General features: G+C 38.3%; 1 protein-coding gene across 1 annotated transcript in view; it reads right to left on the bottom strand.

Annotated features, from left to right (window-relative positions):
- LOC150091082 (S-formylglutathione hydrolase) overlaps positions 1-26,585 on the bottom strand; it is a 128,875-nt gene that overhangs the window by 42,705 nt on the left and 59,585 nt on the right. The window contains exon 5 of the mRNA XM_090381713.1: positions 713-777. Within this exon, the coding sequence (XP_090237839.1) occupies positions 713-777 (65 nt within the window). The remainder of the gene's footprint in view (positions 1-712; positions 778-26,585) is intronic.

Genomic DNA, 26,585 nt, shown 5'->3' with positions numbered 1-26,585 from the left:
AATGGATCAAATATAATAGCAGATGACCTAACCAAGTTCAAATCTTGTCAGCTAGAAACCAAGAGCTATAGGTACAGGGTTCACACAATTGCAGCCACTATACGTCTGAGGAGCAGTAAAAGTTCATCTGGTCTGACAAAATTAGTTCCAGCAGGGACCAGAGTACAGTGATAGCATTACAGGCTGGTGATGGAAATATGATTTATAATTAGTGTTTTTGTGTCGTGCACACATTAGGCCCCCCCCCCCCAATACTAGTGGATATGAATGCTACAGCCTATTTTTACATATTTGTTGACCTTTATGTTCAAAGTTTATCTATTTTTTCAGCAGAATAATGCACCAGGTCACAAAGCATAGATTTTTTGAGAATAGTTCAAGGAGTACAATGAGAGACTTTAATGTACTTCATTGGCATGCTGTTGAGATATGATGATTAATCACCAAATTTCAACCTGATTGAGAATCTGTGGGATGAGGCAGAACAAGGTGTTATGGCAGAGATTTGTTATCCAAGCAAAAGCAACTATAGGATGTGCCTGAGGCTAAATGGACCAGTATCCCTGCAGAACACTTTCATCACCTTGTTCACACCTAGATGATTTGAGGCTAGGCATAGAGTAAGTGCTACTTGCTATTAGGTCGGTGTACTAATAAACTGGTTCTCAGTGTATAGTAATAGACTCTTTTTGTAATGTATGCTTTTTCTTACCTATGACCAAATATTGATTGTTTATCAGGTTTAGCAGGAAAACTTTCATTTATGATATCAGGGAGCTATAAAAATAAAAGCAAATCATTGAAGAGGAATAAAGTTTTTAATTTAAAATAGCAGTACAATTAAAACAATGTCAGATGTAAGCGTAAAAGCAATACATAAAATATAGAATACACATAATTACAGACATGATTCAAATAAACTTCTAATTACCAATGTACTGAAACATAACGTTTCAATTAAAGCAAACTGGGGTCAACCCTGCTCATTTCTAGGTTTTTATTTGTCATCTGGACCTTTTTTAGTCATATGCAGTTTTTACTATTTTTGAATTTGATGCTAAAAGTGGACTAAGTATCATTGTTTAGATTTTACAATTGCTAAATTTAAATTTTGCCTAATCAACTTTTTTTCTCAATGGAAAAAAGTTGTTCCCCATCTCTGGTTTAGTCTAAAAACATCGGTGTACTTCTCAAATGAAAGTAAAACCAATTTCATTAGAAGAAAAAAACAAATAGTGTGAATACATGCGATGATCACTTTTTGATAGGCATGTTTAGTTGTGTTAAACAGCTAGCCTAGCTGCACAAGGGCAGTTGTGTTATATCTCCTCTTGCAAATAATCTTTCTTCTTCTTCTCTGTGTGCCATCTCCTAACAGAGGTCAGTGACCATCACAACAAATAATAACAAAACAAATAACATTAAAAAGAATTTAAGAATCCAGAATCTTCAGCAATATCTTAATCATAAAGTTAAAGGCAGGTCAAGTTTTCCCTTATTTTATATGAGATGCGGCAATAAAGTTCTGAGAATAATGCATTTAAAAATTTTATTTTGAAAATTATTATCAGACGTGAGGCCATTGCCTTCAAATTAGTCCCTTCAGACTGTACACATGCATTCCAGCATAGGATCTATTGATTGTAACATTTCTGGTACCTGTTTTAATGCCCACGTTACATTTCTCTGAATTTCAGAAACTGACTGAAAATGCGTTCCTTTCATGACTCCTTTTAGGCAAGGAAATAAAAGTCACAAGGAGACAAAACAGGCAAATACAGAGGGTGCTGCAACGTTGTGATCGATTTTGAAGTTAAAAACTCTTTCACTACAATGGCAGAATGTGCAGGAGCATTGTCATGATGCAAAATCCACGACGAAGCAATTTCAAATCAAATCCAGTTGACTCGCATGCGAAGCCTTTCCAAAGCTTGAAGGTAAAATTGTCGATAACAGTTCATTTAGGTGGAACAAACTCTTTGTGGACGATTCCTTTTCGATCAAAAATGCAAATTAACATGGTTTTCACTTTTGACTTTGACATTCTTGCAAAGAACGCTCCCTTCCATTGTTGACTTTGCCTTTTTGTTTCGGAGTCATAAGAAAATACCCAGCTTTCATCCCCTGTAATCATGTGAGCAAGCAAGCAAATCTGGTACATCTTCAATGCTTTCCAACATCTCCTGAGAATGTCACAACTGAATTTATTTCTGCTCACGAGAGAGGTTTTTCGGTACCAGCTTTGCACACACTTTCCTCGTCAACAAATTTTCAGTCAGTTTATCTAACACTTTCCCAATTAATGTTTAGTTTTTCGGCAATCACTCTTGTGGTTAACTGCCTATTGCTTTGAACAGGACCATGCACACGAACAATGTTTTTGTTATGTCGAGTCGTGGATGGATGCCCTGAATGCTCAGTATCTTCGACAGATTCATATCCTTCTCGAAACTGTTTTGCCCAATTGAAAACATGTGGTTTCAACATGGTATCATTTCCATAAACTCTGGTCAACTTTTCATAAACATTGTTGACGATTTGCCACTTTTCACCAAAAATTTTATCAACTCTTTGCTCTAAATTGCGTTCCATTTTTCATGTAACATGGAACTGAAACACATCTTTACACAAATCAACTTGTATACAATGACTGAAACCACTGACGATGTTTACCCTTTGCATGCAGGTAGAGGGGGGGTTCGGGCTACACAGCGGGAAGAGTAATGGTTTACAATGCGGCCACTTTGATGGAAACAAAATTATTCTTGAAATTGTCACACCTTACATATTTATATAAATGCTGCTATCACTTTCCTATGATTTTTGGAATATTATACATATATTTGTGTAATTGTTTCTGAGTAAACCCCTTCCATAATAAGTAAGCAGAGAACACTCTGATTTTGTGTCTACTTCAAAAAAGGTACCATCAAGCTTGTCATGAGCAAATAGAAGATACTGGCAGAACCTCCACGAACACTTCTAATGGTACTGCAAATGCAGCTGTAAACAAACAAACAAAAAAAAAAAAAAAAAAAACTCATTCCCCATCAGATAAGTTCAAAAAACAAATACAGGAAACCCTTGATTAATGCGGTTTTGAACAATGCGGTTTTAATTAGTGCGAAAAATTTTTTTGATACTATCCCCTTAATATATGCGTTATCAAATTTGATTAGTGCGCTGTTTTTTTCTTGCGGTGCTTGGCAACTCACAACAGGGCCTAAAGCGGCAAATACGTGACACGCACTCACCAGGGTCTTCTAACTTAAATGAATGGGAATCGACTCCAAAATGCTCGACAGCAGCACCCCATACCACTCTGAAATTGAAATTTGCTCTGGTAACTCATATTCTTTTATTCTTTTATTATTAATATTAAACTTCTTTAATATTATGATATTAAAGAAGCAGTTGAGAACATACACAAATCGTGGGAAGAAATGACGAACAACTGCATGAGAGCTGTCTGGCAGAATCTTTTGCCTGAATGCGCAAATGATTTTTGCGGTTTCATTAATCCTGTCAACAAAGTTATTGATGAAATTACTACAATTGGAAAAGACCTCGGCTTTGAGGAAGTAGATTCAGAAAACGTTAGAGAATTATTGGACTCACATTCAAAAGACTTAAGTAACGACGATCTTGAAATTGAGCATCAACATGCATACGAGGAAGAAGACGAAAATGAAGCAGAAGAAAAGCAATTTGCTCCCAAAGAAATTTCATTCAAAAAACTTGAACTATTTAATACACTTTAAAAAGCAAAAGAACTCATACTAGAGATTGATCCAGATGCAGAGAGAAGCATGAACGTTCGTTGAGGGTTAGATAAGCAAATTGATTGTTATCGCAAAATCATGGAGGAAAGGAAGAAAGCCACCACTGTTCAATTGAAGTTAGATAAGTTTTTTTTTTTGCAAAAAATAAAATTTAAATCATACTATCTTTTTTTAAATTTATTCCTTAATAATTTAAGAACTATGCAGTGCATTATAGGTACGTATTGAGTAAGAAAAAATATATTTTTACAATTTCATAATTTTCAAGGATTCATTATAATTATTCCCATTGTTTCTTAAGTTTGATTAGTGCGGTTTTAATATGTGCGGTATATTTCAAGGATTCATTAACCGCACTAATCAAGTGTTTCCTGTATACAATTTTCAAAAATATCAAAAAACGTTTTCATATTTTCATAAAAAAAAAAAACGAATATATGATAAAAACGACATATTTAATATGGTTTTAGTTACACTGAACTTGGAGCTGTAAGGCCTCAATGTGCACGTTGTGGCAACATACAGGTAGTTCTCGACTTTACGAGTTAATTCATTCCTAGAGCGCTCGTAAAGCGGGAATTTTATTTCCCATAGACACAAGAGGTTAAAAATAGGGGTTAAGTTCTCAACAATGAAATTAGTTAGCTAATTAGTTTGTTTAAATGATTGATTTATCGAAAGAAATGAAAACAGCCTGTAAAATCAAGCAAATTATAATAGAGAAATTATTTACGACTTACAAATGTTAAAGAATATTTATTCTACATCATCATCAGCTAAATGCACACTTTTTGATCACTCATTATTCACTCGACACTCGGTTTGTTGCACAAGGTGTCGTCTTCCTCAGAAATGCTTCAAGGTGTGTTTGTTTCCAAGATAATCTTCTCGTTTAATTATAAATTTCACAACTGCATGCATAAGCATTTTTAACGGCACAAAAAAATTGCAACTAACATGATTTGAGCGGAGTAACAAGTTTATGAGGCTTAAAAAAAAAAGCATGAAGAGATGATTCTGAAATTTTTTTTTTTTTATACGATTGAAGATTTCAATAAAGGGGAACACATTTCACCATAATAACGTAAAAAACCACACAATTCCAGCTATCGGTATTTTCGCAAATACAAGAAGATCGAGTTTACTACCCATTTATAATTGCAGGCAGTAATAGAAAAGCCCAATAAACCAGAAAGTGCAAATTGTTTTTGTTTTATGGTAGTGACCTCCAGAAATGTGCTTTAGAAAAATATCACAAATGCGTTTAAAATTGATTCTTGTAAAGGAACATATGATAACGATGAAAGCATAGTGCATTTTAATGATTTGAATTGGTAACTAAACTATTTACAAACCATGCTCACGACCTTTTATATGGCCTTAAAGTCACGCTCGTGACATTAAAAATTACATTTAAAGAGATAAATAGCTTAGTTATATAGCTAAAATTTCAACTTCCGAGACCTTGAAACGAATTATCAAAAAAGTGATATTCGGTTCACATTATGATATTTTAACGATGCGATAGTGTCTCTGGAACTGATTAATATCGTAAAGCGAGGTACAATGAATTGTATAGCTGTGCACATGGTTTGCAGTGCTGTATTTATGAATGTTTAACATTCGTTTTTTGCAATTAATGTTGATATTTTTGATTTTTTAATACTTCATATTTGGGGAAAAAAACTCATAAACCGGGGAACTCATAAAGTGAGAACTGGCTGTATTATCAAATGCAGCAATGAAACCTGCAAAGCTACTCCATCACACTTAGAAACAAAACATTCTTGGTCAAAAAATAAACCCATTGATTACTTTTCAAGACAATTCCATGGCCTTTAAAAAGCAGTAGTTTGCATCTAATCCTACTGTATTCCCCATGGGATTCTACTGCATTTCCCAATTTAAACCTAAATTAAGGAAGAACAATTCCCGTGTAAAAATCGTTTTATTAGTGCTGCATACTGAAAAAGCTAAGAAACTCTTAACTATTGCAGAAGATTTAATTAAATCTTGTACGATAGATATGTACACCAAACTTTTTTGGGGGAATCTTCCGTGAAGAAAATTAAAGACATTCCAGTGTAAACTGAAGAATACTGCTGTTTTCAAACAATGTTACAGAACAACTAATTGATAAAGCTATTATATTATGCTGGTTTGCTATTCAAATGGATGAATCACTAGATACAAGGGTGGCTAAACAGAAATGAGAAAATTTTTTAAAATCAGTTATTATTTTAAATACAACAATTTCAATGTTCATCCCCTTCAAAGTACTCTCCAGCTGTGCGTATGCAGCACTCCATTCACAATTTCCAGGATCTAAAACAGCAGCTGTAGTCCTCGGAAGACAGTCTTTAATTGCTGTGTTGCGTTCTTCTGAATGTCTGCTAAGTCCTCAAATTGTTTTCCTTTTAGGTGGATTTTAATTTGTGGAACAGAAAAAAGTTGCATGGCACCAGATCTGCAAAATAATGCAGGTTCTTCAATATCGTGATCTTGTTTTTTGTTAAAAACTCTCACTGTGATAGAAGAATGACATGGCACATTGTCATGATGCAAAATCCATCTGTCCAGCCATAAATTAAGCTGAGTCTTTCAAATTTTTTCACTAGGTCTTCCTAAAATCTTAATGTTCAGTGTCTTATTAACACTCTGATTTGGAGGTACAACACCATGACAATCAAAGAAAATGGCAAGCATGGACTTGATCTTGGACAAGACATTCTTGCTTTCTTTAAATAGGAAGAGGGAGTTTGCCACTGCACACTTTGATGCTTCGTTTGTAGATCATACTGAAAGACCCAGGATTTATCTCCTGATATCAATGAATCTAAAAGTAATTTTTTTTCCAAATCTGCCCTGCACTTCCACATGTTTCCGCTTTTGATCATCTGTCAGAATGGAGTGAACCATTTGCACACATACCTTTCTCATGCCCAACCACTCCATAGAAATCGTTCTCACTATTTCTTTGTCAATGCATAACTGTTCTGTGATTAGTCAAATGCTCATCCACCAGTGCATGATCTCTTGAATTTTCAACATTCTTGTCTGTCACTGAAGTTGGTGGTCTTCCTGTCTTCTTGCCATCATGGACATTTGCTTGTCCCTCTCTGAACTGTTTCTGCCATTTGTACACATGGCTGTTGTTGACTTTAAAGACACAATAGGCTGCTGGGCCATATTGTGTCTTTCTAATGGTGAAACAGATGGCTGACTCATAGTTTCATCACTGTACACTTTCCATAACATCTCCAATGTTTCTGCACCATTCTTACCAAGTTTCATTAAAAATTTAATTATGAAACAACCGTGAACAGGATGCCCCGAAAAGTTCTAGTCCGACTTAAGGAATGTAGAGAATAATCCACCCCCCATATCCATTAAACTTTTTTAGACCCCTAAATTTAACTCTAATGTCAAGCTACTGGACCGAAGAAAATAATTGTTCCATATTTATTAAGCGGTTTAGACCTTCAAAATTTAATTTAATGCAATCCACATAATGGTTTCCTTGCTGCCAGAGGTATGGTGTTTGAAGACAGAAGTCTTGGGTGCTCAAGGTTGAGACAGAGGGGTCTGAACACTATGGTTCAGACAGTGGGGAAGATGTCCCACATGTTTTGTAAAATTGTTATCGCCTTCCCAAAGAATTATTAGCACGTTGGACCAGGAGAGTTGGTTGGAAAAGAAGCTTCCTATATCTAAAATAAAGGTAATCCCAGTTGTTTCATAATATAATAGAATATAGTAATTATCGAGCACTTAATAGCTCTCTATTATCAAATCTATTAAAAATTTAATAACAGTTCTTTGCTCTAAATTATGATCACTAATTTTTCTGCTGAAGGGTTAAACACTGATTCACTTAAAGAGGCACAGTTCAATCAAAACTTTACCGACTGCAATGAAATAAAAACTGATCTGTACAGGAAAAAATAAGCTACAGCACAATATAAATGTTGTTGATAAATGCAGTAGCAAGGCATTGGTAAATGATGATTCTCATTTCATTTTAGCCACACCTTGCATATCAGACCAAACCATTTTATTGGTCTATGTGCAGTTTATTCATTATCCCAAAGTGGAAATTAGGGAAGAACCGCTTTGCCGCTTGGAACTAGAAATTTGCAGTGGAAGTACCGCATTGGTGTATGGGGCGGCAGCAGCAGCAATGATGGGACATTGCCATTGGTTGTAGCTAAAATTAAGAGAACTGTGTACACAGATTAGTGGTTAAAAACAGTAGTTTTTAAACGACTAACTAGCTTCAAAAAAATTATGCCAGAATTCAGCAAAGTATTTTCACAAGCAGTTAAAATTAAATTTTGTGAAAGCGAGTGCTGCCAACTCAATACTGCGTGAATAAAATGGACTCTGCTCATACTTCACTTCTTCTGCATAACTGTATCCGTTGACTTTCTTGGGAGATGGTATTGACTCCACTAGTAGAGCTAAAGGAAGAGGTGGAAATATTTTTGATCGAGAGGAACTCTAATTTAGGAGTACTTTATGATAACGGAAGTTAGTCGGCAAAATTTGCCTATTTAAGCGACTTGAACTTAACTTCTCCTCGCAAGGACGGTTAAACTACATATTTGTTACTACTGACAAAATAAGCAGCATTTCAGAAAAAGTCATTAATTTGGTCTAAAAGAATGGATATGGGTATCTATGACATGTTTCCTCAGTACTCTCAAATGGGAATAAACCTTTTGGTTTTGATGAAAGGTGATTAATGCTAATATAAAAGTTCATCTAAATGCACTTAGTAAAATTTTCAAGATTATTTCTTGGAAACTGACGATATTTATAAAGGTAGCCTATGTTTATTAATCTGGGTTTCATCTAACACCATTAGAAGACCAACTCAGTGAACTGGTCAATGACAGTACTCTAGAAAAAAAGTTAAAGTGGCAAAGTCGCTTGTAACACTTTAGATAAGTATTAAGAATACATATATCATGTTAAGTGAAAAAGCTTTGAAGATTTTGCTACCTTTCACATCAACATATTTACGTGAAACAGGGTTTTCAGTTATGTCAATAAAAACAAAGAGAAATCTACTGTCTTGATGCTTGTATGCGATTGGCTCTTTTAAACACCACTGAACCTGGATTGGAGTCCTTAGTTAAGAGAGTTCAATAAACAGAAATCGCATTAATTTTTTTTAACATCAGTTGATTCTTCATATTTTTCTGATACAAAAAGAAAAACACTGTTAATGGAATTTATTGAATATAACAGATTATGATACAATGTAAAATATGTGGTTCAACAATTTTTACGAATTAACTGCCAGTTTCTTCTCTTCTATTAGTTTTTCCCCCACATTTCTGACCCTTTCAAATAAAGTTTTGAAATTTGTGGTAATTAATATATGCATAGAAACTATATTATACAGGATGTCTCAAAAATATTGGTACAAACGTTTAGGGGAGGTAGGTAACATCTAAAGGAATGTGAATCGCAAAGGAACCCATAACCGAAAACGTCACCATAAGTCGGTAGACGGTGCTGTTTATCAGTTCGCGAGAGGGAAAATTTCTGGTTTACTCATTCAAGCAGTAGTTGCCGCATGAAGAGCATGCATCGATATACGAACTGTGAGCTGGCAGACATGCACCTAGTGTATGGATTAGCAGAGGGCCCACACGGTGTACGCCCCCATGCGGCACAACATCGCTTCGCAATAAATGTGTATGGTCGGTGACTGCTTAGTCGGCCCATACCTGTTACCATCCCTCATGAACTCCACTAAATATCGGATCTTTCTTGAACAAGTTCTACCAGGGTTACTTGACGATGTTCCAGCAAATGTGAGACGCAACATTTGGTTTCAACATGACGGGGTGCCTGCCATTATGGACGGTGTGTTCGTGACCATTTGAACAGTCGTTTTTGGCGTCGATGGATTGGCCATGGTGGACCCGTTGACTGGCCCCCACGCTCACCTGATTTATTGAGCCTTGATTTCTTTCTGTGGGGGGGGGGCCCGTCAAATCTATCGTGTATGAATCGCCTGTGGAGACTGAAATGGATCTCGTGGCGAGACTCATTTGCGCTGCTGCTACTGTCAAAGAAACTCCAGGTGTGTTTGACCGTGTCTGCCAATCGACGCTGCGTCGATGTCACGCATGCATCGCGTCTCATGGTGGAACCTTCAAGCATCTGTTGTAACATCATGAAATGCATCCATCTCATACTCCATTGTTAATATTATGTCAAATAAATGTTTGCCACTAATTACTGTCTTGTGTCATTTCTGCTTCTTGTGCCTCTGCTACTACTTTCCTGTGACGTTTCCGATCATGGGTTCCAATGCAATTCACATTCCTTTAGATGTTACCTACCTCACCCAAACGTTTGTACCAATATTTTTGAGGCGCCCTGTACATATTTTTATTGGGAGTTTTAGCTCCATGTCCTTAAAACTGAAATAAGGAAGTGCAATTAGATTTAAGGTTTTCCTACTATTGTAAAGCAAATTAACACCAAAACACTTCTTCACTTTGGTATACAGGGTGTTTCAGTTAAACGTTTCAGAACTTCTAAGAGGGGTAGGGTACATCCTGACAACTCGAAATCATATAGCAATGTGGGGTCGGAAATGCTTTCCTGAAGCGGTGTTGTACACAGAAGCACCATAAAGAAAAGAGACCGTAAGTGAGAAATCGTTTTAATAATACATGAAAAGAAGCAAAAGGTACATGGATTAAAGTAAGTGTTCGAAGTTTCTTCCACGGGCTACAATGCACGCCTCACATCTCCGACGCATGGACATCCGAACATTCTGGAATACTCCAGGCGAATTTCTTCAGCAGCTACTGCAATTCTTGCAACCAGCTCCTCAGCATTGTCAACAGGGGTGTCATAAACTAGCGATTTCATATGACCCCAGAAATAAAAATCAAGACATGATAGGTCGGGTGACCGAGCAGGCCAACGCACGGGACCACCACGTCCGATCCACTGTTGACCAAATGTGACATCCAGGTAGTTACAAACATCTCCGCTATAATGGGCAGGGGCTCCATCGTGTTGGAACCACATTGTCTGTTGCGTCGATGCAGAAATCTGTTCGTCTCTCAAAAGTTGTGGCAATACTTGCTGCAGAAAGATCAAGTAGATAGGTCCGGTTAGACGACACGGTAACAGGTAAGGTCCGATGAGGTGATCTCCCATAATACCGGCCCATACATTGACCGAAAATCGAATCTGTGCTGCACGACGTCGTATTGCATGCGGGTTCTCGACCGCACAGATATGGTCGTTATGCGTGTTGAAAATTCCTTCCCTTGTGAAGGATGCCTCATCGGAAAACAACACTTCAGCAGGAAAAAGGGGATTTGTAGCACATTTTCCAAGGTACCACTGTGCGAAAGCAATACGAGGTTGAAGAAACTTCGAACACTTACTTTAATCCATGTACCTTTTGCTTCTTTTCATGTATTATTAAAACGATTTCTCACTTACGGTCTCTTTTCTTTTTATGGTGCTTCTGTGTACAACACCGCTTCAGGAAAGCATTTCCGACCCCACATTGCTATATGATTTCGAGTTGTCAGGATGTACCCTACCCCTCTTAGAAGTTCTGAAACGTTTAACTGAAACACCCTGTATAGGCACTTCAATATCTAATCAAAAAAAGATTTATGGGGAATGTTGGACGCAGTTCCTGTGAGATCAAAGTTAAGAAACATAAACAAATACTACTGCTGCCACCAATGTTTTTGTATTATTTACAAGGAGGGTCCACAGAAATACAGGAACATCATAAGGGTTCTGTGGGACCAACAAGGTTGAGAAACACTGACCTAGATGATCCTGCAGTACTTCTTTAACCATTGTTGTTAGGAGCATTAGCATCTAAGGCCATGTTGCTCCGGGGATATGCGTTTGTCATTTCCTGACCTTTCCGCAACCTCCGTATTTGTTGGTCACGGGGCTCGAACCCTGGTCTGATCAAGAAGCGTGTGCTACGCACTCCTGCTCCTGCCCAACTGGCTATGGAGGTGTCTCTCTTTAACCAGTGACTCCAATATTTTCACTGGAACAGAAAAGAAGCTCTATAAATCATCTAACTGGAACAGACGTTAAACAAACAGGTCAAATTCACTCTTAACTCCCTTTGTGGATTGGGGATACATTCACACATCTGCAGTCCACGGATCCAAGGATACTCTCATAATTATGGCTAAGGGTTTACTAACCTCTTTTGCTGCCTCCTTTAATATAATTTGATAAATCCCATTTATCCTGGATGCCTTTCTTAAGTTTAACTTCAACAATTTCTCTTCCACTTACCTCTCAGTTATTATAAAATCATTTAGTTTGATAAACTTCTGGTATTCACTTCCTTAAAGAATTCCTCATGTGTAAATGTAGATTCAAAATACTCTTAATTTGTCAGCAATCTGAGCAGGATCATAAACAGTTGAACCATCAATATCAAGTGGAACAATTTTATTCATCCCCTTCTGCCTAGTGTTTACTTAAGTAAAGAAGTCCTTGCTGTTTCTTTTTGCATCCTTTATCAAAGATTTCTCACAATCTACCTTCGCTTGCCTAACCTCCTTTGTGACTTGATCTTAGACTAGATTATATCTATCATAGGCTTCTGTGTCACCTGATAATTTATAAGTATCCCATGCATTTTTCTTCTCTACCACAAGTCTTATTAGTTTTTTTTGCATTCATTTAGGCCTAAACCTTGAATATAAATTAATTGGTATGAAAAGCCTAGTAGCTCTATGGTTAATTCAAAGTTTCCCATTTAGAATTTGCTGATGGGCAATATCATCAGTTGGTCCCACCGTATAGAATTAACTGTCTGAAACCGCTGTAGTCACCTTTATGAAAGCAAAAACCTTCTTTTTACCCTTGATGGTAGTTACATCTTTAAGTAAATATAGTTTCTTAATGCTCACTGCTGATAATCAGATCACAAGTATATGACTCTTTGTTGTTTCTTTAAGATACTGCTGTAGTAAACAGTCATCCAATAAATCCATAATAATCTTGCTAGGGTGTGAGTGACCAACCCACAGGTTCCAGTCAATAACTGGAAAGTTAAAATCCTCCATTATAAGACATTCTGATTTACTGGCCTACTCTATTTCTCTGAACATTTGTTCATTGTACTCAGAGTCTTAGGCCTAACACACAGTCCTACTCTGATTTTTGCTTTCACAGTACTTATGTCACAACAAACTGCCCAAACATTGCACTGGTCACCCATGTCAACTGGATGCACTGCCTTAAATTCAATATAAATTTGTTTGTTTGTTTGAGAATTTTGTGGCTATATTGCACTATACATATGGTATCTAGTCGGCTATCTAGTTTGGGGATGGAGATATTACTGTCACTCACTGATTTTATACACAGCATTAGGAAGTTATACAATAATCATTTTTACAACGTGAAAATTTTTGGGATGTTTGCTTCATTACCCAAAATTGAGGTATGAATTCATTTGTGGCTGAAGTGGGGAGGTTCTGGCATCCTCTAGCATATTTTTTATATATTCAATGATGATAACAGTGAGGGGGATCCTCCACTCTTAACTGGTAAGGATGGGTGTTAATTTGTGTGGACCTATTTAACAAGCTAATACTGCCTTTTGCTAGTGATTTGATCTGAAGCACATAGGTGATTTTCAAGAGTTAGCTTCATACTTCAAAGCATATTTTTATGTTGATTTTGACAAATCAACTGCTCAGGTAGCTAACAAACTAAATGAATATATTGCATTGACATTCGCACATGAGTAGTTATTCAGCGAGGGGAATGCCAGAGTTGTATTCAACTCTGGCAGTAAGCTATATAATCTTGTAATAACTGAGAGTAAAGTGGAGGAGAAATTGTTGAAGATAAACACAAGAAAGGTACCTGGGGTGGACGGAACTATCCAGTTATATTAAAGGAGGCAGCAAAGGAAGTAAGCAAACCCTTAGCCATAATTATGAGAGCTTCCCTGGACTTAGGGGAGGTACCCATGGATTGGAGATGTGCAAATGTGACCCCAATCCACAAAGGAGGATCAAAGGGAGACACGGGTAATTACAGACCTGTTAGTTTAACTTCTGTTCCAGGGAAATTAATGGAGGCACTGGTTAAAGAAGCATTGCAGGATCATCTAGACATGACTTCAGTTATAACTTGGACACAGCATGGGTTTGTTAAGGGGAAGTCTTGTCTGACTAATTTGATTGGATACTATGATGTAGTCACAAAGGAACTGGATGCAAAGAACAACTTTGATATCATATATTTGGATTTTAGAAAAGCCTTTGATACTGTTGCACATGGAAGATCGCTGCACAAATTGGAGCAGTGTGGCATTGGAGGCTGTTGTTGTTGTTGTTTGGTTTTTAGGAGCATTAGCAACTAAGGCCATATTGCTCCGGGATATGAGTGGTCATTCCCTGACCTTTCCGCACCCTCCGTATTTGGTGGTGACGGGCTCGAACCCCGGTCTAATCAAGAAGCGTGTGCTACGCACTGCTGCTCCTTCCCACCTGGCTACGGAGGCGCCAAGGCATTGGAGGCAAATTGCTGCTATGGATAAAGGGATGGTTGAAGGGGAGAAGACAGAAAGTGGTAATCAATGGACACTGCTCATCGTGGACTAATGTTATTAGTGGAGTCCCTCAGGATTCAGTGTTGGGTCATTGTTGTTTTCTGTATTTATAAATGATATTGATGATGGTATATCAAGCTTAATGTCCAAGTTTGCAGATGATACAAAGGTTAGCAGTGTTGTTAAGGCCACTACTGACAGTATGCTGCTGCATCAGGATCTGGAAAGGTTGAGCAGATGATCTGAGAGGTGGCAAATTAAGTTTAACATTGACAAATGTAAAGTACTACATATGGGAAACAGTAACCGCAGAGTAATGTATCAACTCTGTGGTACTACACTGACAGTGGTAGAAAATGAAAAGGACCTGAGGGTAATTGTGCAGGCAGATATGAAGATTTCTGAGCAGTACAGACAGGCTGCAAGAGTAGCTCATGGTGTCTTCTCAATGATATACAGGAATTTTTCTAGCAGGGATAAAGAGGTTGTTGTGTTGTGTTTTAGGAGCATTAGCAACTAAGGCCATATTGCTCCGGGAATATGCAGTGGTCATTCCCTGACCTTTCCGCATCCTCCGTATTTGGTGGTGACGGGCTCGAACCCTGGTCTAATCAAGAAGCATGTGCTACGCACTGCTGCTGCTGCTGCTGCTCCTTTCCACCTGGCTACGGAGGCACCTGGATAAGGAGGTGATTATCCCCTCATATAAGGCAATGGTCAGACCACATCTTCAGTACTCCATATAGGTCTGGAGGCCTTATTTTAAGAAGGATGTAGAGCTGTTGGAATGAGTACAGAGAAAGGCAACAAGATTAGTGAATGGAACAAAGGGTTTCTCTTATGAAGAAAGGCTTAAGTTTTGCAAATTACAGTGTCTGGAGACTAGGCACCTGCCAGGTGATCTGATTGAGGTGTATAAAGTCTTGAATGGTTTGAGCATGTTCAATGCTGATGGGATTCTTCCTCTTGCTCAGAATAATCGCCCGAGAGGGCATAAATTTAAATTGAGGAAAGACGGTTGCAGGATAGATGTGCGGAAGTTTGCCTTTAGCCAGCTTGTGGTTGATTGCTGGAACAAACTTCCACCTGTCATTGTAGAAGTTGATAGCTTAAATAGATTCAACGCAGAACTTGACAAACATTTGGAGCAAGTGGATGGGTGAAATAAGGGTTTTTTTTTTTTTGGGTGATGCTATATAAGCTTGCTTTCTTGCATCATGTGCCTTTGCTAATGCTAATGCTAAATCAATTGCCACAGAATTTTTCTCACTTACTGGTATACAGTCTTGATGTGGAATCTTCCATATGTCATTGGGTGGTGAGAGAGCCAATTCTGCAGCTTTGTCAGCTAGTTCACTGCCTGGGATTGGCATATGTCCTCAGTCCTAAAACAAGTATGTGCTTTTACCAAGTTCAGATAATATATTCAAGGAAATGATTATTTCCTTAAATTGTGGTGTTCATGGCATTTTTCAAAGCAGAGTGCCCTTAACAGGGGTGAGAAAATTATATTCTTTTGGATGTCACAGGACTCAATATACTTCAGGACTGACTGCATTGCTACTAGTTCAGCAGAAAACATACTGAACTCATATTGTAAACTGATAGGCCAATCTGATGTTCAAGAAAATTAAACACAGCTATTCCAACAAGAGTTTTGTCTTTTTACCTATCTATATGCATTATAACATAGTTAGGAAACTGATCTACCATAGTATGGTACAGGTGCAAGAAATGTTTTGTGCAGTGCAGATTTTTTTATTATTATTTTTTTTCATGTATGGAGGCAGAAATCATGTGAGGCCATGTTCTAAGGTGCAGTAAAAACTGGAACAGTATTTGCAGCATCATCAAGTCAGGTTTAAGCCTGCTAACGGTTGTTTATTCTCAGCTTAGAGGTTGATTAGCAGTAGGGCAGTTTTGGTATATTTAACTCCAGGGGCTCGCATCTGGTGAGTATAGGCTTGGCACACCCAGGGTCCTGAGCTGGATATCATCCTTCTCTTCCTTGGTGATTCCATTCTACTTTGACTCCTCTCTCTCTCTCTCTCTCTCTCTCTCTCTCTCTCTCTCTCTCTCTCTCTCTCTCTCTCTCTCTCTCTCTCTCTCTCTCTCTCTCTCTCTCTCTCTCTCTCTCAGGGTAATTCAGAAATTTTTTTTTGGCTGGTGCAGTATAAGGCTCAGGCTTCCTTGCACCATATGGCTTCTAATGATAATAATAATAATGGGTAGTAGTGAGGAACAAAAGGTATCTGCCACTTCAGGTATTCAGGCACAGATCTAATTTTATACACATATTGTAAGATAAGTTGTAATCTAAAAAAAGAGAGGTGTTCGTGTGCTTCAGCATATAGGCTCTACAGGAGACTTGCGGTATGCACCCTAGGGCAATGCATATTGCATTGCCCTAGGACAGAGGACACTGGGTTTTGCTGAGCTATATACTGGTGCTCCATAGTCTAGTTTATATCTTATCAGGGCTCTATATAACCAAAACAAGGTAAAGTGATTGGCTCTCCAATTAATTGCTGCGAGAAGAGTAAAAGCTTAACAAATGATGTTAAACTTTTACTGACAGGATGGTCTTAGCTTTTTTTAATGTGTTCTGTAATATTAGTCTAATATGATTCCTAAGAACCATATGCTGAGTTGGTGGATTTTTGGCTGCTGTAAAGGGATAAGTATTTTTAAATTTTTACCATATTCTTCGTTAACAAAGTACATTGTGTTTTACACAGATATTAAATAGATTTTAACCAGCGATTTTTGGAAGTTACGACTCCCAGTGTTGGCGGCAATATTTCTGAACTAGCTGCCATACTGCAGTCGATAAGAAATAGCTTAATGTGTGTGTGTGTGTGTATATATATATATATATATATATCTCGAACTGATAGCATAAGTTATAAAGTAAAACTAGATAGCGTAATACGAAGCACTGTATTAGGAATCTGTTAGTTTATTATAGTATTATCAATTAATCAAAAATAATATTAATCTTATTAAAATTCATTGTTAATTAAATTGTACTTAAACAGAAATCATGACCCAGACTAGAGCTGTGAAGCAAAGATCACAGACTAGCAAGAGTGCTATGACTCAGGGGAGAAACGAAGGGTGCGATTCTCAAATGCATCACAGTCTCAAAAAGTGTGTGAAATGTTTGCCGACCTTTCTAAAACAGGACATGATCTAGCCAAGGAGGATGCTTTCGTGTGTGCTAGGTGTCTAGAGTGTCAAGAAATTATGTGCCAACTCAGCATTCTGATGGGCATCTATAAGAGCTTGAGGTGTAGGCCCATCAAGCTCTCAGCTGCCCAGCTCAACAGCTGAGCTCACTCCTCTGCATCAGGCAAAACAAAGGCAATCTCCAAGGCAGAATGCACTGGTCCCAAAGGAACTAGTTATTGTTGGTGACTATTGTCAGGGAGATAGGGAATATACTATGCAAGGATAGGTGAAACAGGACCAGGGTATGTCTGCCAGGGGCAAAAGTTGATGACATTGTAGAGCAGACATCTTTTAAGGGCACAAAAGGTGATGTTGTACACGTTGGAACCAATGACATTTAGAGTAAGAGATCTGCAGATTTACTCAACAAGTACGTCAATGTTGAAAAAAAAAAAAGTTGTGAGTTATGGCTGAATGTGAAAGTGTCTGCAATTCTACCCAGACACGATAGGGGGGAGTATATAATGAGAGCCTTGTTGATCAATTCAGCCCTGGAGAGACTGTGCAAGGGACAAGACGTAGATTTTTTTCAACCTGGTCTGTGCTTGTTGACAGGAGAGACAGCTTCTACAGGGATTGGGTACACTTAAATAGAAAGGATGCAAGAATATTTGCTGATGCTATCGAGGCAGCGCTAGGTGGGTAGGAAAACTGCTAGCTTGGGGGGGGGGATACACAGACTAAAAAGATTAAGTGGCCGCAGGCAGAGGCAAAAGTGATTCTTGCACTGCTTCTATTACAGCGAGCAGCAGCCTGGAAAGCAAGGTGATGGAGATGGGATATCAGATATGTTGTGTCACACAGATATAAGCAGTGCAGAATTTGAATTTGGGGAGTAAAATATGTAGAGGCAGGATAGACAGGACAGGAAGAGAGAAGGGGTTATGCTGTTAGTTAAGAAACACATAAAAGCTAAGGAAGTGTATCCAATTGATGTTGGCAGACAATGCAGTGTTGAGTCTGTTTGGTGTGAAATAAGCACCGGCAAAGGAAAAATGAGAATCTGATAAGTATAATGAGCAATTGTGCAGAGAAATAGAGTGGGCCAGTAAATCAGATTCTTGTAATGGGGGATTTTAACTTTCCAGATGTTGACTGGAACTTCTGCGTTGGTCACTCGCACACTAGCAAGACTTTTGTGGATTTATTGGATGACTTATCTACATCACAACAGGTTCGAGAGGCAACCACAGGGAGTAATACTCTTGATCTGATTATCAGCAGCAATTATTCATGCATTAAGAATTTGCAGATAAAGGAAACACTGGGTGACAGTGATCACAATGTACCGATGTGGAATTACTTAAAGATGTAACTACCATTAAGGCTTTTGCTTTCGCAAAGTGACTACAGTGGTCTCAAACAGTTTTTAAATTCTGTACAGTGGGATCAACTGATGTTCCCAATGTTTAATTCTAAATGGGAAGCCCTCAGGGACTTAATTTTGGAGGCTACTAGGCTTTTCATTCCAACTAAGAAATAGTGTTCAAGTTTTAGGCCTAAATGGGTGGCAGATGAATTAATGATCCTCGTAGCAGAGAAGAAGAATGTATCGGATGCATAGTAGCATTAGCAAAGGCACATGATGCAAGAAAGCAAGCTTATATAGCATCACCCAAAAGAAAAAAAAAAAAAAAAAACCCTTATTTCACTCATCCACTTGCTCCAAATGTTTGTCAAGTTCTGCCTTGAATCTATTTAACCTATCAACTTCTACGACATGTGGACGTTTGTTCCAGCAATCAACCACCCGATGGCTAAAGGCAAACTTCCGCACATCTATCCTACAACCATCTTTCCTTAATTTGAATTTATGCCCTCTCAGGCGATTATTCTGAGCAAGAGGAAGAATCCCATCAACATTGACCATGCTGAAACCATTCAAGGCTTTATACACCTCAATCAGATCACCTCGCAGGTGCCTAGTCTCCAGACCTGTAATTTGCAAAACTTAAGCCTTTCTTCGTAAGAGCAACCCTTTGTTCCATTCACTAATCTTGTTGCCCTTCTCTGTACTCGTTCCAACAGCTCTACATCCTTGTTAAAATGAGGCCTCCAGACCTGTATACAGTAATCAAGGTGTGGTCTGACCATTGCCTTATACAAGGGGATAATCACCTCCTCATCCCTGCTAGAAACATTCCTGTATATCATTGACAAGACACCATGAGCTACTCTTGCAGACCATCTGCACTGCTTAGAAAACTTCATTCGCCTCCACAACCACCCCCAGGTCCCTTTCATTCTCTACCACTGTCAGAGTGGTACCACAGAGTTGACACGTTACTCTGGGATTACTGCTAACCATATGTAGTACTTTACATTTGTCAATGTTAAACTTCATTTGCCACCTCTCAACCCATCTGCTCAACTTTTCTAGGTCCTGTTACAGCAGTGAACTGTCATTAACAACCATGCCAACCTTCGTATCGTCTGCAAACTTGGACATTAAGCCTGATATAACACCATCAATATCATTTATAAATACAGAAAACAACAATGGACCCAACACTGAACCCTGAGGGACTCCACTAATAACATTAGTCCACAAAGAGCAGTATCCATTGATTACCATTCTCTGTCTTCTCCCACTCAACCATCCCTTTATCCATAGCAGCAATTTGCCTCCAATGCCACACTGCTCCAATTTGTGCAGCAGTCTTCCATGTGCAACAGTATCAAAGGCTTTTCTAAGATCCAAATATATGATATCAATGTTATTCTTTGCATCCAGTTCCTTTGTGACTACATCATAGTATCCAATCAAATTAGACAAGACTTCCCCTTAAAAAAACCCAGGGTTTGCTTACTTCCTTTGCCGCTTCCTTTAATATAACTGGAGAGATTTCATCCACACCAGGTGCTTTTCTTGTATTTATCCTGAACAATTTCTCCTCCACTTTACTCAGTTATTACAAGATTATCTGGCTTACAGCCAGAGTTGAATACACCTCTGGCATTCCCCTCCCTGAATAACTTCCTCATGTATGAATGTCGATGCAAAATATTCATTTAGTTTGTTAGCTACCTGAGCAGGATCATCAACAGTTGAACCATCGATATCAAGTGGACCAATCTGATTCATCCCCTTCCTTCTAGAGTTTACATAAGTAAAGAACTCTTTGCTGTTTTTCTTTGCATCCTTTGCCAAAGATTTCTCGTAATCTTCCTTCGCCTGCGTAACCTCCTTTGTAACTTGGTTACAGACTAGCTTATATCTATCATAGGCTTCTGTGTTACATATGTATCCCATGCATTTTTCTTCTCTGTCATATGTCTAATTAGTTCATCTGACATCCATTTAGGCCTAAATCTTGAACAATATTTCTTTGTTGGTATGAAAAGCCTAGTAGCTTCCTAGATTATTCTTTGAATGCTTCCCATTTTGAATTTGCTGTTGGTAACATCATCAGTTGGTTCCATTGTATAGAATTTAAATACTGTCTCAGACCACCGTAGTCACCTTTACGAAAGCAAAAATCCTTCCCTCTACCCTTGATGGTAATTACCTCTTTGTGTAAATCCCACTTCAGCACACGGTGATCACTACCCCCTAGTGGTTCCTTTATCTGCAGATTCTTGATGCATGAAGAATCATTAGTGATAATCAGATCAAGAGTATTACTCCCTCTAGTTGTCTCCCGAACATGCTGCTGAATAAAATAATCATCCAGTATATCCACAAAAACCTTGCTAGTGTGTGAGTGACCAACTCACAAATTCCAGTCAATATCTGGGAAATTAAAATCCTCCATTACAAGACACTAATTTACTGGCCCACTATTTCTCTGCACAATTATATACTCAGATTCATTACGCCTATAACACACACCTACTCACATTTTTCCTTTCCCAGTGCTTATGTCACACCAAAGAGACTCAACATTACATTGTCCACCAACATCAAATGGGTGCACTTCATTAGATTTTATGTGTTTCTTAACTAACAGCATAACCCCTCCTCTCTTTCTGTCGTGTCTATCCTGCCTGTATACATTTTAATCCCCAAATTCCAGTTCTGCACTGCTTATGTCTGTGTGACACGATGTCCTGATATCCCAACATCTGCCTTTGATGCCTTGACTAGAACTTCAAGCTCATCGAATTTATTAACTATACTCCTAGCATTGGCATACATGCATCTGTTTCTACTCTTAGTTACCCTAACACAGCCCATGTATTTACTTTTTCCACTATGACTCCCAGCAGTGGGAGTCATAGTGGAAAAAGTCATACCAGTAAGGCAATGGGAATTTCCAGCAGTCCTGGAAATTCCCATTGCCTTACTTTCCAGGCTGCTGCTCAATTGCATTTCAATAGAAGTTGTGCAAGAATCACTTTTACCTCTGCCAGCGGCTACTGTTAATCAATTAGATCGTGTACCTCCCCCCCAAGCTAGCAGTTTTCCAACCCAACCTAACTCTGCCTCGATAGCATCAGCAAATATTCTTGTACCCTTTCTATTTAAGTGTATCCCATCCCTGTAGAAGCAGTCTCTCTTGTTAACAAGCACAGACCAGGCTGAGAAAAATTCTACCCCTTGAGCCTTGCACAATCTCTCCAGGGCTGAATTGATTGACAAGGCTCTTCTCATCATATACTCCCTCCTTTTGTGTCTGAGCAGAATTGTAGACACTTTCGAATTCAACCCTAACTCAGCTTTGTTTCAGCATTGTCTTGTATTTTTTTTTTAAGTAATTCTGCCGGTCTCCTACTCTTAATATCATTAGTTCCAACGTGCACAACAATATCACCCTTTGTGCCCTTAAAGGATGATATCTGTCCAACGTCAGCCTTTGCCCCTGGCAGACATTCCCTGGTCCTGTTCCATCTATCCTTTTTGCACAATATGTTCCCAGTTTTCCTGACAATAAAGTCACCTACAACTAGTTCCTTTGGGACCAGCGCATTCTGCCTTGGAGGTTACCGCTGTGTTGCGTGATGTTCAAGTGCAAGCTCTGGCACTGATGTGGGAAGCTGAGATCTTGACGGGCCCCTCAATTTAAATCCTTCAATCCTTCCACCCTGTCCTTCAAGCTGTCATATAAGCCCATAACAATGCCGAGTTGGCGCCCGATTTCGTCGCACTCCTTACATCGTGCACACACAAAGACATTCCCCTTGGCAATATCATGTCCCATTCCTGATTGTTCCAGAAACATCAAACAAGCAGTGCATTTCAACAGACTGTGATTCAGAGGACTACTGCCCCCCCCCCCTCTCAGTTCTCCCCTGAGCCACAGCACTTCCACTAGTTTGAGCCTTTTGCTTTGTTGCTCTGGTCTGAGTCATGATTTCCATTCAAGTTCAATAAAATTCCAATACAAAATATAACCCTAAACCTATATCCCGATGCGGTGATAACACTATATATATGTATTTCAGTATCGAATATTATCTCCGAGTTACATTGACTTTCTTATCACCTGTCAACTTATATGTATTAATTGATGATGTTACGTTTGTAATAACATTGTAATAACTAGGTCACTATATTTATTTAGTTAAAAAAGTACAATTCAATTGACAATGAAATTTAATAAGATTAATAAATTTTACTGATTAATTGATACTACTATACTCGCTATCTAGTTTTCCATTAAACCTTACGCTATCTAGTTTTCTGACCTTACGCTAGCACATGTATCGTATAACAGTGGCGGCAAGTTACGAACAGTTAAGCTATGGATATGAGGTATTATTTACTTTCCACATCGCGCTATCTAAATTCAAAATAAACCACGGAGCTTGACTAGGTCTATAAGCTATTATAGAAAATAATTTAATCTAACAATTAAGTCAATAAAGTGGCTAAGTATAATTAAAAACTTCTGGTTTGCGGGAGCTGCAAAACCTGTCCACACATGGATTTGATACCCTTACAGAAGCCAAAGGCAGGTATAAACTAGTCTGTAATCAAGTCACAAAGGAGGTTAGGTAGGTGAAGGCATATTACAAGAAATCTTTGGCAAAGGATGCAAAGAAAAACAGTAAACTCTAGAAGGAAACTTTAGAAGCAAACTCTTATGTAAACTCTAGAAGGAAAGGGATGAATCAGATTGGACCACTTAGCACAGATGGGTTGACTATTGATGATCATGCTCAGGTAACTGACAAATTGAATGAGTATTTTGCATCTACATTCACACATGAGGAGTCATTCAATGAGGGGAGTGCCAGAAGTTTATCAAACGCTAACAGGGAGCTAAGTGATTGTAATAACTAAGAGCAAAGTGGAGGAGAAATTGTTGAAGTTAAAAATAAGGAAGGCACCGGGGGTGTCAGGATCTATCAGTTATATTAAAGGAGGCAGCAAAGGAAGTAAGCAGAACTGTTAGCCATAATTATGAGAGATTCCTTGGACTCAGGGGAGGCCCCCATGGACTGGAGGTGTGCAAATATATTACCAATTCACAAAGGGGGTTCAATAGGTGAAAATAACTACAGACCTGTTAGTTTAACTTGTGTTCCAGGGAAAATAATGGAATCACTGGTTAAAGAAGCATTGCAGGATCATCTGGACAAGACTACAGTAATTGTTAAGACATAGCATGGGTTTGTTAAAGGGAGGGCTTGTCTGACCAATTTGATTGGATACTATGATGTGGTCCCAAAGGAACCGAATGCCAAAAATAATTTTGATATCATATAGTTGGATTTCAGGAAAGCTTTTGATACTGTTGCACATGGAAGACTGCTGTACAAATTGGAGAGGTATGGCATTAAGGGTAAGTTGCTACAATGGATAAAGGGATGGTTGAGTGGGAGATGACATAGAGTGGTAATCAATGAACACTGCTCTTCATGGACAAATATTGTTAGTGGAGTTCCCCAGGGTTCAGTGTTGGGCCTATTGTTGTTTTGTATATTTATCAATAATATTGATGAAGGTATATCAGGTTTAATGTCCAAGTTCAGATGATATAAAGGTTGGGAGGGTTGTTAACAATAGTAAAGATAGTATGCTACTTCAACCGGATCTATATAAGTTGGCAAAATGGGCTGAGAAGTGGCAACTGAGGTTTAACATTGACAAATGCAAAGTACCGCATATGGGTAGCGATAACCAAAGAGAAACGTACCAACTGTGTGGTACACTTAGGGATGTGGAAAGTGAAAAAGACCTGTGGGTAATTGTGCAGTCAAATATGAAGTTCGCTGAGCAGGGCAGGTCATGGAGTGTTGTCAATGATATATAGGAATTTTGCTAGCAGGGACAGAGAGGTGATTATCCCGTTATACAAGGCAATAGTACGACCACACCTAGAGTACTGCGTACAGGTCTGAAGGCCTCATTTTAGGAAGGATGTAGAATTGCTAGAACGAGTACAAAGAAGGGCAACAAGATTGGTGAGGGGGAACAAAGGGGTGGTCTTACCAAGAAAGGTTTAAGTTCTGCAAATTGCAGTGCCTGGAGAATAGGCACCTGCGAGGTGATCTGATTGAGGTGTATAAGGCCTTGAATGGGTTGAGAAGCTGAATGCTGATGGGATTCTTCCTCTTGCTCAGACTAAGAATGTGAGGGGGCACAGTTTGAAAATGAGGAAAGATAGTTGTAGAATAGATGTGTGGAAATTTGCATTTAGCCAGCGAGTAGTTGATTGCTGGAACAGGTTTCCATCTGTTGTTGTCGAAGTTAATAGCCTAAATAAATTTAAGGCTGAGCTGGACAGGCATTTGGAACGAATGGAGGGGTGAAATGGGAGCTTTTTTTTTTGGCTGATGCTGCATAAGCTTGCTTTCTTGCATTGCATGCCTCTACTAATGCTAGTGTATACTGATATTGGTTGGTCAGTGAGTTGCAGTCTCAGATCTGGGTGGAGGTTATGTTAATGGCAAATATGGGTGCTTGTTTTTTTTTGGGGGGGGGGGAGTTGAAAACCACTAACTTGTGCCCATGAAATAAGGGCAGATACTGTCATAAAGCACATTAAAAGGAGTAGAGCATTTTTTTGTACATATGGCATAGCTAAAATTTAATCACTTCATACAGACATCTTCTTTCCCCCCTTAACCTCAACTTTTAGTCAGCATTAATATGTCACAATTGTTACTGTTATGATTTATATAGCATTAGTACCTAAAGCCATATTGTACTGTGTGTATTATTTCTGCAGAAGTGGTGTATACAAGCCAATTTGCAGGTTATGTGGACTAAAAAACATGGAATAACTAACAGCACAATCCCTACTCCCAAGATCACCTACAGCCCAGGCTGAACAGAACTTGAACAATTCCATATCTCTGATAGGATTCAATTCAAACCTACACCTCTCCAAATGAGCAACAAAAGTGGTGAAAATACTAGTGTCAAGGAGGATAATACATCATGATTAATCAAGCTAATGGAACTAACTTATATGCAAAAAGAAATATACATCCCCAAAACTTAATTCATTTCACAAATATACATGGTCTCAATTACAGATTACAGTTAGTTCTGCTATAACGAATATGTGTATTCCTAAAAATCTTCACGTTATGGTATTTCGCACATTAAAAGCAACAGGGCTTATGGGAAAAATGGGAATAGAAACAGAGCACTCAAAAAAAAAAAAAAAAAAAAAAAGTTCAACCTGGTAAGTAAAACACTAAAAAGTTAGAAACCCAATAAAATTGCTAACACTAGTTTAAACATTTTAAATTTCTAATAAATAAATATTATAGTAAATAAGTGTAATATATACATACTAATTGATATTTCTGTATTGTAAAATTTAAAACAGTAAAAAAAGATAAGCAATCAATAACAATGAACACGGCACGCACAAGTGAAATACAGAGTAAAAAAGTACGAAGCTTAAAAAATAGGAATGAAGAGAATATTCTGAATTTATTTATGTTTTTTGTGACTGGAGATTTCATGGAAGGGGAAACACATTTCACCACAATAATGTAAAAACAGGGCTTAGAGGGGGAACAAGCATTCTGTGTGTTATCAGACACTCAGTCTAAAACACTGATGGATCCAATATCTTTCT

The sequence above is a fragment of the Mastigoproctus giganteus genome, chromosome 1, assembly GCF_048544385.1.
Source record: "Mastigoproctus giganteus isolate SK-2022 chromosome 1, ASM4854438v1, whole genome shotgun sequence".
Taxonomy (NCBI): Eukaryota; Metazoa; Arthropoda; class Arachnida; order Uropygi; family Thelyphonidae; genus Mastigoproctus; species Mastigoproctus giganteus.
This window is presented reverse-complemented; position numbering and strand designations above follow the sequence as displayed.